General features: G+C 34.7%; 1 protein-coding gene across 1 annotated transcript in view; it reads right to left on the bottom strand.

The window, feature by feature from the left end:
* The window catches only part of LOC135078267 (uncharacterized), a 156,558-nt gene that overhangs the window by 62,211 nt on the left and 79,731 nt on the right, over positions 1–14,616 (bottom strand). Inside the window, exon 8 of the mRNA XM_063972866.1 lies at positions 11,994–12,125. Within this exon, the coding sequence (XP_063828936.1) occupies positions 11,994–12,125 (132 nt within the window). The remainder of the gene's footprint in view (positions 1–11,993; positions 12,126–14,616) is intronic.

Below are 14,616 nucleotides of genomic sequence, written 5' to 3'. Positions count from 1 at the left end.
TAACAAATTGACTATGAAAAGATTACGGTTCTGTACACGTGTAATATTTTTTAGACATTTTTAATCTGTTTAAAATTTAATTAAATTAGGATATAATCTCTACCTTTACCTTTTTCGTAATTGAATTTCTTTTGTTTTACAGAACCGTCTATTTTACCTAGTTATTTAAAAAGTGCTTTTTAAAAGCCTACTGACGAAAAATAAACGAGTTCTATTTTTTTATTCATGTTAACTATCTCCACAGTGGCGGATTTACCAGCAGGCTGAGTAGGCTAAAGCCTGGGGCGACTTTTAAGGGGCGGCAGATTTAATTCATTATTTTTTTATTTCGACTTCCAATTTTAAATCCGCCACTATATCTGCTGCTGTCTTTCCTGAACACTATAATCCGGGCCTTTTCAAAACGAGAGTGAATAGGCACTTACAGGGCAGATATGTACCATCCTAGACTGCATCTCACTTAACATCAGGTGCGATTGCGGTCAAATACCTGCCTTGTCTTGCATAAAAAAAATCTCCTATACAATGTTATCTTGTAAATGGATATTCTTAAAACAACAATATTGGTTTTGTTTTAGTTTTACTTAGATAGGTATTTATAAGTATGTGTTGCAGCGGAAAGACATGGCGCATGACCTATGACCTTTGCCCTTCCGCGATTCGGCAGATGGAAGCCCGCGTTGTAAGGCTTTTGATTACAAATGTACATTTCTAAGCATTTAAAGGTTATATTTCTGGTTATTTTACTCGTAGGCTACGATGACAATAAAGGCGTTAACATTTCATATTGAAATAGGTATCTAGTATGTTATCCACCTATTATAATAATTTGGACAAAAATCTATGATTCGCACCCTTGGGTTGTATGTACATCACCGATGGTGTACAATACAGCGAACATAAAACCTCCTTCTTTTCTGAAGTTGGTTAAAAAGTTCTCATCTAGACCGGTCGATTACCTAATTACCTACTAAGGCTGGGTTGCACCATCTTATTTTAACTTTAACAAACGTTAAAAAACTGTCAAACTCCATACAAAAAGCACCGGTTATCGTTATTATTATGGTTAAAGTTAGATGGTGCCTTACTCATTAAAAAGTTGTCATCTCAAACGCAATCTACGAAAATTATGAAAGTGCTAATCGGCTGTTAGCATTCTGTCAACATTATCTACAATCCGATTGAGTCAAGAACAGGTTTGGATATGGTCCAACAAGTGAATGTTAAGTCAATTCTCGGAAGTCTGGGACCGCCTGACCTGGTATACTATGTTATGTTATAATCATACTCATCTTCATAAGTAGAGTCAGACGTTTTTAAGGAAATAATTTTAGTATAATACACCTCATTTTACAGTATGTCTGTTTAGTTACTTAGGGAAGTCACCTAATAAGGTCAGGTTTAAAAAATCTAAAAAAAGTATCATAATAATATGTTATTTGGAAGAAAATGCTTGTAGAAAAAAATGCTCTCCTGAACTGTATGTTTATAAATTATATCAAAACTTGTAAAACTATGATAAGATATTTTTAAATAAATAAATAGGTTTTTGATAAGGCCTTCTCCAGAACGAAATTCTGAAAATGGATTAACAAATACAATGATTTTTCTTTAGACCATTGTTGTGTTTGATAAAGGTGTCGACTACAGCTTTTTAGCTAACGGAGTTTTATTAAATGAGAACCTCCTCCTTTTGTTGAAGTCGGTTAAACATTGATTAGACCGCGTTTTTCTTGGCCTGAATAGACTGACCTTTTAACCTTGTTGTGCTAGTTTATGGCCATATTTGGTTAATTTGGATTTCGTATCTAAATTACAATCTAAAAATTGAATAAATCACCCACATCTTTTCTTAGTAATTACGTGTGATGGGTTCTCATAGAAATTCAAGTATGAATTAGTGATTTACTGCTGGCGATTTTTTTTAGTTCGTAAACATTTAGACTCAAATTTTAAAAGAAATCACAAAACCAGATTCAAAGGTAGCTCATCAAGCAACAAAGCTTGGGATTGGTTGAATTTCAATATTTAACCAATCACCTTGAATCTTGAGTGCAGATTCATACTTGAGTGTTGATTAGTACCTAATAAGGCCCTTTGTTTTCAGTTTCTGCGTTTGTCAGTTATTTCTCGAGACATTCTATTAGATAGGACAATGCCATTTATTTCCTGGTCCTGTCAACAAATATTGATAAAACCTCATTTTGATGCCGCAGGAAGTCTTTCCATTCTCGTCTGACATGGTTTGGTAGAGCTCTATAGAAATGTTTTGCTGTAGATGTCTCAGAGACGTGTACCAGTCTATCATAAATAATATCGTAGGTAATAAATACTGTGTTTTTTATGAGGCAGTAAGTACCCTGAAGCTATAGGAAACCGTGCTTAGAAAACTTTCCCTAACCTATATTTTGAACTACATTTACTGAGTTTGGGAAAAAGCAGCTGAAATTTTAAAAAAATCACAATGGGATAAAAAAGATAGAGTTGTTTCTTAAATGCTAATCCATACAATTCATACGGCTAATGTTTCTCAAAAATCTCTACATTTGTTGCATACAGTTCTTCATTTATTTAAAGACACGTAAATATTTACCTACTCAACATGGTATAGTGCCTACCTAACCTACATAGGTACCTAGTGTAAGGTCATCAACATAAATATCGACGTAAAGTTTTCCATACTTTGAATGCAGACAATCAAAACACACATCTTCTAGCAAGTAGGTATCTACACAGAGTATTAATATCGCCAATGTCGAGTGTACACACTGACACTGTATATTTGTCATACGATGAGTAATTAACCAAACAATGGATTCGGACAAGGCTAATTTTCAACGACTCCACAATATTCAGTTATTTGTTGAATTTCATCGAACAAATGTTAACACCAAGGTTATTTTACATTCCACACGATCACTCGTTTTAAAATTATGAAACCGTCATTTTTGGGATATTTCACTGTTTTTCTGTAATTTCCAAAACTTTTACGTTCAAACCAAACCAAAAATATGAATGTTAGAAAACAAGACACAAAAATCCGCCATACATGGGACTGGCAACAAAACAATTCGAAACTCTTTCAAGTTGTCAAACCAAGCTATTCGTTACAAAAGAAAACAATTTCAAATTGGGAACACGGCACTGACTCAGATTCAAATTGAGAATGTCACAGTTTTCCCGCGCGACCGCGTGCACCCGCGAGAGAGGTGGTCGGCACACTGCCTGACTGCCAGTCGGCGAACCGGCCCTAGCATAACAACACGGAGTACGAAGAGGTCTGCTCAACGACTAAGCACGCATTGCGTTTGAAAACGAGATTGTGCGCTACAATTAACCTTCGGCAGGCAACACTTTTTTTGTATACGTAAAAGGCAACAGGGGTGACCAGTCACCCCACAAATATAATTTGAAATAAAATAGCTTTGTAAGGAAAAATCAAACTTATTAATGATTAGATCTATTACTTTGTTTCATTATAAAACTAAAAATGCTTTCATTCAACAGTTTATAAATTTTTAATAAATTAATTTTTAACATAAAGCACAGTTAAAGCAAATATCTTTTCGATTTTCAAGGCATGAGGGTAGTTGACATTTTATACGAGATGTCATAACTTTTTTGTTCAGTTTTCTTTGAGACAGCACTAACCTTGCCTGCTTCTATAACTTTGCTGAAGGTGCACCCTCAGGAGGTCCCTAGTTCATATTTAGAATGCCATGTGTAATTGCTCTATAATTCTCGCATCTCTCGCAAGAGTTACTATATTTCGTCGAGGTGTTTGACTCCAAGGTGATGAAACCAAGAAGACTAAACATGTCTGTTCTTACATAGTAGCACATTTTGTTTGAATTGTGCTAGTATAACGTCATCGTCGTAACAATTTTCGCTATTGGAAATAAAGTATTCCTCCTCCGACTCAACTGAGATTATTGTCTTCAATTTTAGAAATCTTATTATCATCTGAGCAGCGTTTATTATGGGAATTGACATCAGCAAGTCCATGAAAGTATTTTTCGATTTGATCATCCGAAAACAAAGCCATTTCTACTCCAAAACCAACCATTTACTTTAGCAACACGAAAAAATAAAGTATACGTAAAAGGCAACAGGGGTGATGAGTCACCCCAGCAGTGTCAAAATATCAAAAACATGAACCTAACGCGATATGTTGACGCATGCGACTGATAGCTCTCCCTCCAATTAGAGAATAGACCAAACGACAGAAAGACACAAGAACTGCAACTAAACGTATGAAGACTTTTTTGAACTAGTGGGGTGACTGGTCACCCCTGTTGCCTTCCGAAGGTTAATTATGTTCCACCTTTTTTTTTAAAGTTGAATAGCTACCATTATAAAAAAGAGGTAGTATAATAAAACGAAAAACAAGTACAATATGGGACAAAAGTTGCACCCATCTTCTAAACTGCTTCATAAAATGCTCGCTGCATAAATACGAAAAACCACAAAATTCACTCCAAAGCTATAAAATTCAAAAATGGGCAAAAATATTTCAGCGTCCATTTTTTTTTTCAAAATAAGTACCGCATCCACCATGGAATACGGCTCACGGCCTGGAATTTTATTTGAAAACGAGCAATGTAGGTAACTGTTCACATGTTACCAGAAGGTTTGATCGCGAACACTCGGCACTTGCGGCTCCATTGAATTTAATGCTTTTAACAATGGAATTCACTCGGGGTTGAGTGAAATTTTACAATCAAGTGTTATCAAATCAGATAAGTGAAAGAGCAAACGTTCAAAATAATAGAGTCTAAAGGAGCAATATGAATAGGCTAGAATAATATTTAGGTAAGTGCACCTACCTAACTATGAAACTAATATTAGTATGCCTGAGGGCGACACGTAGTGCAGGGTGCAACCCATTACGTGAATGTTATATTTCTCTATATTTCTCTGTATTTGCCTAAAGACCTCAATTAATATTCTATTCTACAAAAGATTGGGCAAAATGAAATTTCCCATAACCTGGATACAAAATATCGGATACCTACCTACCTAAATATAAGCTTTTTTGTTTCGCGCTCACTTTGATCGGCATGCCATATCTATTTCACTAATGGGTACCCTTTTTCAGATATTTAAAAGCATAAAATTATTTCCCAGAATTCATCGCTATAATGAAAACCATAAAAGGAAACATTTTTCATGTGAAAAAATACTCTGCGTAAAAATATACATATTCAATTTCATAACAAAATTATAATATTAAAGAAGAATCGTGCCCCGAAAACCCATGAAAAAGTGGTTGTACCAACATACTCATATTTCTGTGTTTTCTATTACCAATTTTATGAAGTGAGAGAGCAGATTTACCAATAGTTTATTTGGTAAAGAATAAAGTTTTATATAGAATAGAATAGTTTTTATTTGAAAGAAAGTTATACAAGCAGGCAAGACTGTACTGTGTAAATCTGTAATGACGCATTCTCTATAACTATTACACTCACCCTTAATTTGACTATTTCTACTCGCTAGTATTGCACTAGCGAGTAGTCCTGAAATACAGCAGCCCTCATTGAGAATTCGTAGCAAAGCAATATAAATCTTCCATATTAGTGCACCGTTATTAGCATGTCAGTGCACCAAAGCTATCATATTTTACTGCAAATCGAATCACTATTATGCGCTTGATGGATATGATCCAAATAATAATTTATATCGTCGTTTCAGTCAGCAGATGTTTGAGTTATGCCACTATTTTAGTAGAGGTACGAATGTGGGTTCCAATTAAATGATTTACCTATAAGAAATTTTGAAAAATTCCTCCCCTCTCCTAAACTGCTATGCGTGATAGGCTCCAAAATTGTATTTAGCATATTCTCATTCCACATCTTGTACATAATTATTTGCATGAAATTATTGAGTATTAAATTCAGCGCATTAAACATGCGATTTTTCATTCTTCAATAAGTAGCACATTCCGGAATCCAAGCAATTTTTGGAATCAACTTGGTCACACATCAAATCCCAACGCATCCTTCTGGGGATGTCATATATTTTCAAACCCTATTCCATCATCCGATTTTGACGCAAACTGATTTACGGGCGATTACGTAATGGTGGTGCAAATTAAATTTTGCTCTTGTTGCCAGCAGATTGTCAATTAACAGTCACAACTCGATTGCGGCGGGGATTGACTTGGCCGCTAATTACAGGCCCTACTTAAGCCTTGGGCCACGGGTCTTTAATATTTAAAACGGATAGAAAGCCAAGCTTTAGGTCTGTAGAAGGAATTCGTGATTTTCTTAACGGGGATGTCTTAATATGGCCGATTAAGGCTTTCAGGCCAAGGTGTGAAGTTAGAGCTTAAAGATAGACCAAGTTAGGATCAGTGCACATACATGTATAACAACAAAACTATTGCGCTCTTTATTGCACCACACATAAAAAAATAAAAAAATTAAATACAGCGAATACTTAAATAAATAAAGGAGGTAGGTTTAATTGTGTTCAGTATAATGACTATAAAACAATTTAAATTAACAATATTCACAAATAGAAGGAAGGAAGGCTTGAAAATTACTTGGAAAGGTACTCAATCTTCAACGGTATCCTGTTGTGAGGAATTTCTCTTGAATCGAACAGTGGACGATGCCAACTATTTAGTACTTTGACAGCTAACTTTATACCGTTTAAATCTTGTCGAAACAAGTGTATTTATTAAGTAAAGTATGTTTCAAAGCGGTATAACAAACATTGGCGCAAATACATATTCAAATTGGATTACAATTTATTTATGTCACGCACAGGGGATCAGAGCCAAGACACACTTACTGTCTTATTCAATTACACGCTATAAAATATCCTACAAAGCTTGCTTTATTTAATAACGCAAAATAGAGGAATACTAAAATCCCTACAGGAACCATTATGTTAATGTCGTTACTTATCTGTAATTTCAATAATAACATTAGGCAATTAAAATTGATATTGTGTAAGTACTCCTGAAAACGGAGACCTTTGTCTTATTTTATATTTTTGGCCTTTGTCCAACAGTGGACCTTATTTGGCTGAAAACAAACGAATATGAAAAAAAAGCACTACAAGACCTAACTGATCCAAAAAGATATTTATCAACCATAATGAATTACTAATTTAAAATCAGAAAATTTATCAAAATAATTCTGAATTACAGATAACTACCCGAAAATTCAGAATTGTATGGTTTAAAAAAAAACATACATAATGTAGAGCATAATATAACCTTCTCCTTTTTTGAAGTCGGTTAAAAATATGGTTGAAGGTTTTTGCTCGGAGATAAAAAAATAAGAGTATTACGTAACGTGCATCGATAGGTAGGTATGCATTCAACAGAAACCGATATTGCCGAAATTCGGCGTACATGCGAATATTCGTTCGGGGAAATGTTAATGCGTATCGTGTTCCTTTGTTTCATTCATTAACGTGAACATCAGTCGGACCCATTCGAAACGATACGGTTTAAGGGTCCGATGTGACACAAATAAACAGTATTTTTTATTGAACATCACCACGACGCTAAATGCCAGCTTATGTTAAATTGTGCATTGTTACTTGTAAATTATTTAAGCTAGTAGATAAATTGAGCAAAGGCCTTAGTTAGTTTATTCTTGTATTTTTATTACTGTATTCTAATACTTTGTATTTTGTTGAATAATTAGGTATAGGCAATTAATTGCTGATTATGACGTAATGTAATGGATTAATTTTGACATTCATTCATATTATTATTATGCTAAACATAGGTATTTATGAACTACATTCCCAAAATCAATTTAAACTTTCAAAATGCAAGTTTAATTTCAATTTAAACTGTTTACGTAGGACTCTTAAACGCTTGAAAATTCAACATTTTCGTCGAAGATGGCGCTAACTAGCTGAACTATTATTTCAGCCATGAGAACTTGCCACAAACTTGTTATTAGTTTTCCCGCAATTTAACCTCTAGTAGACGGAGTTTCGGTTTAAAGCGTACTACGTTCTAGTTTACAAAATATTACTTACTTTTAAGCACTAAAAATAGTTCACTAACCTTCAGATTTTAATTAAATAGGTGTAAACATAAGACTCATAAATTGAGGTACCCATGTGAAAGTAGCGAATAATTTAATTATGATGTAGGTATTGAACTAAAACATATTATTGGATATGATAAACAGAAAGGCACCAATATGAACTCTCGGAGATGTTTTTTCAAAAATAAAACTGTTGTTAAAATTCGCGAGTATAAACAAGCTTTTACATAAGTGTTACTTTTTTCGCTTTTTTGTGATACAAAACAAGAGACAGTAAAATAGATATTTCGTTTACATTTTCTAGAAAATGGAGAAATAAAAGCGTGTTTGTTTTAAAAAATAGCTAGTACCTAAGTTATTTTTAGATTTTGTTCGGGCTGGTACAAAAACTCGTCCTTCGATAAAATACACTTTATTTATTGCTAAATCATTAAAATAGTTTTCATATTACTAATATGATAAAGATTGGCTTCGTTATACATACTTTAACCCCTTTAGCGATTTATTTTGAAAATATAGGCTATGTTGTCTTACGAAAATTGGTTTTAAGATATACTAGTAAGGGTGAAAACGGCAGCTATAGTATCGTATTTATAATATTAGTATGGATATAATGAAACATCGGCAGGTACCAGATAAACCAGCTCGGTAAAACGTTTATCAAATTGCCGCAGGGGCACATTAAACGGATCACGGTGGTGCGTCCTAAAAGCGTTTTATTTTTAAACCAAAACGAAAAAGGTTTCGACGAAACATAAATAGATTTTTTATCTGTCACAGATTTAAAAACTCTAATTTGGGAATATTGAAACATTTTTAATTCCTTTTTTATGCAGAACAAGGCAGGTATTTGACAAATACCGCAATCGCACCTGATATTTTAGTGAGATGCTGTCTAGGATGGAATAATTTTTAATGATTAAGAAATCAGATTAAATCTAATATCAATGTCATACTTTACAATCCCCCATGATGGGCAATGGACATCCATAGAATTCAACCTATAGTAACTATACCCAAATGGTAAAACAATTTAGGTCAATGGATAAATAATATTAACGTTTATAACGTACGTAACTCAAATTATAGATACACGCAACTTAATATTGTTAGTTAGAGAGGTATAAATCCATAACTCTGGCTATGAATGTTCTTGCTCAAGCATTTGACTCCAGTGGGATTCGAAGCCATAACCCTTGATTAAATTAAAGGGTTTAAACTTTACGCGGGCGACTTGGCATCCTTGAACTAAGCTGAACAGTTTAATTTTGAGTTCACGACAGCATCAACACATTGTTAGTAAATTAATTACGAGCTAACAACAAATACGAATATTCAGATAAATCCCAAAATATGAAATTTTTGTATGGGTTTTACTAGCAATTATGAAGTGGACCTTATTAGGTTATTATTAGGACCTATTAAACTAATGTTAGTCCAACAAACATTAGTTTAATTACTTTTAGGACGTAGGAATTTAGGACACGGTTAAAACCTGAGGCTTAGTGTAACTTTACATCAAGTCCTCACTAGTGAGCGCGTTAAAAAATATATGAAAATTTTAGTTCTTGCAAGTTTCCGCTATCGGATCAATCCGTCATACACTCGACATCAAATAAATCGCACCTCCCGCGACCAGAATTTTCAAACGTATGCATTCCCACTTCCCACCAATATTGGTACCATTTAAAAGCCTAGTTCTAACCTTCATTTCATTAAAGGAAAGGTTTTTACCCCAAAAATGTGTCTTTAGAAGGATCCAGAGTCACTTCTTCAAAAAATAGGTAGTTACGCTAGAGCCAACTTTTATGGCTATAAAACTGTTAAGTTGGGTTTAATTGCTATCCATCTGTTAAAGAGGACACGTGAAATCATTATTTGGTTTTATAACCATAAAAAATGGTCTAATTGATCCCATAGGTGGGCCCAAAGTGAGGTATTTTTTCAAGTCACATTTATGGTATATTTTAATCATTTATTAAGAAATTAAATGTGTTTTTCTTTAAGGATATTTATTGGGCTTTCAAATAACACCAATATTGTTGGGGCACCATGATTATTGTGTCAGAAGAAAATCGTTAAAGTTCGCGTCGCGGAAGGTGCGGTTTATTTGATGTTGAGCATTTAATGACATTTTTTATGCGCTCACTAGTGACGACGTTTGATGTAAAGTCACACTAAGCCCTCTGGATGCGAGCAGCGCAGGACCGATCGTTATGGAAAATTCTTGAGGGAGGCCTTTGTCCAGCTGTGGACATCATTTGGTTGAAACGAACGAAAATTTAGGACGAAAATCACTAAATAGTGGTACCATGATGTCATCACATCATCATCATCATCATCATTTCAGCCATAACGTCCACTGCTGAACATAGGCCTCCCCCGAGCGAGATCGAATCAGAACTGAGGAGATCCGTAAACGAACCAAAGTCGCTGACATAGCCCGACGGATTAGCAAGCTGAAGTGGCAATGGGCAGGGCACATAGTACGCAGAACTGACGGCCGATGGGGCAGAAAGGTTCTGGAATGGAGGCCGCGTACCGGAAAACGCAGCGTGGGACGTCCACCTACAAGGTGGACCGACGACATCGTAAAGGTAGCAGGGAAGCGCTGGATGCAGACCGCTCAACATGGAAATCGATCAACATGGATGTCATCACAATTATTCCATATTTGAAGAATGTGATGTGTTGACTGTAACCGACAATGTCCACAGGAAGTCAAAACAAAGCGCAAACGTACACAAACGGACAACAGTTAACAACTCTATTGTATACAGGGTGTTAGGTAAATGGGTATATATATGAGCCGACACTAGCCCATGTTAACATGGGCATATAAATGGTATGGTGAAGTCAGAAATTTGATATCATAATTTTTTTTTTAATTTTCATACAAAATAAATTTTATAGAATCCGATTTGTATGAAAAATAAAATAATTAAAATGAAGATATCAATTTTCTGACTTCACCATACCATTTATATGACCATGTTAACATGGGCTAGTGTCGGCTCATATACCCATTTACCTAACACCCTGTATAGTTCAATGTACGCAAATATGTGGCTTAACGGAATGCCCCAAATTACATTACAAAGAGTTTAAAAATAATGTTTAGGTAAAAGGAAATTTTGATGTGACACTACAAGTTGATTAAGCTAAAGAGTTTTTCATGTTTATGGTTAGGTACTAAGGTAGTAATTAGTTATTTACATTTTTTTACTTAGGTATACGAGTATAACCGTTGGGATCCAAGTTTTAAAAAGCCAGTGTTAAAAGTGAGTTCACTATACTAGTCCAGAGGTCACCGAGGTTGGATCAACATGTAGTCGTGTCACTAAACGGTACCAAATAACGGGCATCCTAATGTCAAACGTCACTGTCATATTTGGCATAAGGATCACTTATCTACTCCCAAACATGGTGTCTGTATGTGTAAATACTCAAATGTAGTATAGTTGAGAAGAAAAGAGGCAATCCCTAGCTTTGTTCATAGCTTTTTATTCTTGTCCTAGAACTACTTGTATTTGACAGTAATTGAAACTTTCGACTGGTCTGCGTACTTCACTGAGCAGTTGCCCTGCAAGCACCTGAGATAGATTTTTTCTAAAAATTCTAAGGCCAGAAGTTTCTATGCGAACATCAGCTCTAACCGTTTGTGCCAGCGTACTTATGTCAAATCTTTAATTTGTCTCTGGTAAATTAGGTGCTCCTGCAGTGGAGACTAAATTACCTGATGATGAAGGGCAAAAGACTGACCCTATACTTTTAATATAGTCCTTCTGTTCTTGCGATGTCATTTGCATTACATAAACCTGCTGGTCTAGGATGCATTCCACCATAATCTTATGAATGTCTTTAGGCACGGCGAGAAATTTAAGGGTTTATCGTCTAAAATCGTTTAAATGCCTCTTTAACTCTATACGACATGCATCATAGCCCTGCTGATGATGAATAAAGAAAGCCACTGACCTGATACTTCTTGATAGAGTCCATCTGCTCTTTCGTGATGTTGTCGTGCGCAGGCGGCCGCGGCGGCGCGTCTCGCGGCACCTCCCGCGGCGGTAGCGCGGGCGTCGTGATCTTCGCCGTGCCATTCACCTGCTGGGGTTGCAGTTTAAGTTAGAAAACAGCAAGTTTTTGCTAAGTTAGATCCTTGAGATAACGAACTCTTGGTTGGTCGTCAGTGGAGTTTATTGTGCTAGTTGGATTGGACAATTTTGTAGACGAAGATAAGTATTCAGACTACACTCGACATCAAATAAATCGCACCTCCCGCGACAAGCATTTTCAAATGTATGCATCCCCACTTCCCACCAATATTGGCACCATTTAAAAGCCTAGTTCTAACCTTCATTTCATTAAAGGAAAGGTTTTTACCCCAAAAATGTGTCTTTAGATGGATTTCAGATATGTACTAACATGTAACCGAGGGCGTTGGATTTGCATGAGACCGGAGAGGCTTGTGCATAATTGACTCTTACAAATATCGTGCCTATGAAACGACAAGAAACTTTTAAGTTCCTTGTGATACTAATGATAGTTTAATTGCAAAACGTTATATTATACTTTTTGTCTTATCTTCTTACAAGATTGTCAAATCTTATTGGCTAGGTTAACTTCCTCATATTGTTTAGGTACTTCCTTTCTCAAACAAATAGTCAAGTCTTGGTGGCCTTAGTAAGCACTAAGCAGGTAGTTTATGGAAAGTCTTTCTCTAAGTAATGACATTAAGTGACTTTTAGAATAAATTATAAATTGGACTTCCAGTTGAAGAGGTAAATCCTAAACAATAATTTTATAAACTTATCTTACAAGTCAAATCATGTAACACACGACCATTGCGATTTGTAAGACTTGGACTCCCTTACTACACATGTCTGAAGAATCTATTCAGTTTTGATTATAAGTTACCCAACGATAGGCAATAACAACTTTTCAATAAGTTTAAGTTTAAACGTGGTATAATTCTAATAAATAATTATGAAAACTTTTCAGCAACACTGAAAAAACACTGGTGTTACACCAAAGGTTCTAGTTGCATTGCATAATTAAAACGAGGTACCGTACATCTGCGGTAGATGGCGCTGAATTCATATTTTAAGTTTGAGCGCAGCTATACAAAACGTAATTCACTATCGTTGGGTTATTCTTGTGTTTCAAAAGAATGAAACCTTGTGAGTTATAAAAAGTTACATAAAAATCAGATATAATAATATAATAGATCATTGTATAATAATGATTAGGATACGCAACAGATGCATCTTTGCGATACAATATTCCAACCTCGTCTGATGCATAACCCAATCAATATAATCTATAATGTATTTTAGTAAATCACTTAAATTCCTATGTTAAATTCTCTCACTTAGACAAATAAACACAGTAAAATATCCTTACATAACTTTAAACATTCAAACATGCTTTATTCCCCATTGATTTAAGCCCCAGTTAAAATTTCAGGAATGTAAAAATAACTGTATGACTAGGAAAGTAATTTTTGTATTATGTTTTATTTATTTGACCTATTAAAGGTTCCTTTGACATTAAAAATGTCCTAATACATATTTACAATAGGTAGTTGTTTTTGCGTTCCTGAAAAATGCTTATTTCATGAATACAATTTCTTAAGTAAAACGTGGTATTTTCACAGGTATTATCCTGGTATTATCCTTTAAATATGTATACTATAAAATTATCATGCACGCTTAAGATAATATAGATCAAGGCTGAAAATGAAGCTTATAGTAAGAACCTGTAAGAAAAGATTTTAGTGACGATTTCAATGAAAACCAGACGGTTTTTATACAAATATAGGACCGAAAAGCAACCGGTAGATGTACCTACGTTAATTAAAACTTCAAGATTTCAAACTCAATAAGTAGCGTATTTTAATTCCTCGTGTAGATTTTTAATTTTCAGTTTCATCAAACACTTTTATATTTTTCTGTCATTAAATTAAATTAGAAATAATAATATTGTATTAATATGTATCTTAATTTACTACATTTACGACTTGCTCGGCCAAATAGACAAACCCACTCATGTCCAAAGAGAAAGGGATACAAAGATAATACGAAGAATATCTTTATCCGCACTATAACTGAATAATAATCCGGTTACGCGAAAATAATGTATCCGGGGCATAAGTAGAAACAAATCAGAATAAATGGCTGCGGTTTTGGCAAGTCTGTGCAAAGATATAAGCACCAATAAAGCCGTATTGGCTAACATGCTGAAATGCTTTATTTGCGGTAATCGCTATCATGATAGATAGAGTCCTATCTGACAAAAAATTTAAAAATTATACAGGGTGTTGATTTCAATCCTCGTCACATTTAGGGAGTTGATTAAGTAGCTTATTCTGATCACGAATCAGTAGAAAAAAAGACTTCGAAAAAAATTTAAAACGAATTTTAACTTTAGTAAGTCAAAGAAAAATAGTAAATACCTATTTACACTACCTACTTTACGTGGCTTTCTTCAGTAGGCTATCCGACATGATAAGCGAGCGATCTGCGTAGCTCAATGGGTGCCGCAGTGTAAACGTAGGTATTGCATATTGCGAGCCACATTACTGGAGTTTATGGGGTTT

The sequence above is a fragment of the Ostrinia nubilalis genome, chromosome 14 (assembly GCF_963855985.1).
Source record: "Ostrinia nubilalis chromosome 14, ilOstNubi1.1, whole genome shotgun sequence".
Lineage (NCBI taxonomy): Eukaryota > Metazoa > Arthropoda > Insecta > Lepidoptera > Crambidae > Ostrinia > Ostrinia nubilalis.
The sequence above is the reverse complement of the archived record's forward strand: the minus strand, read 5'-3'. Positions and strand labels throughout refer to the sequence as shown.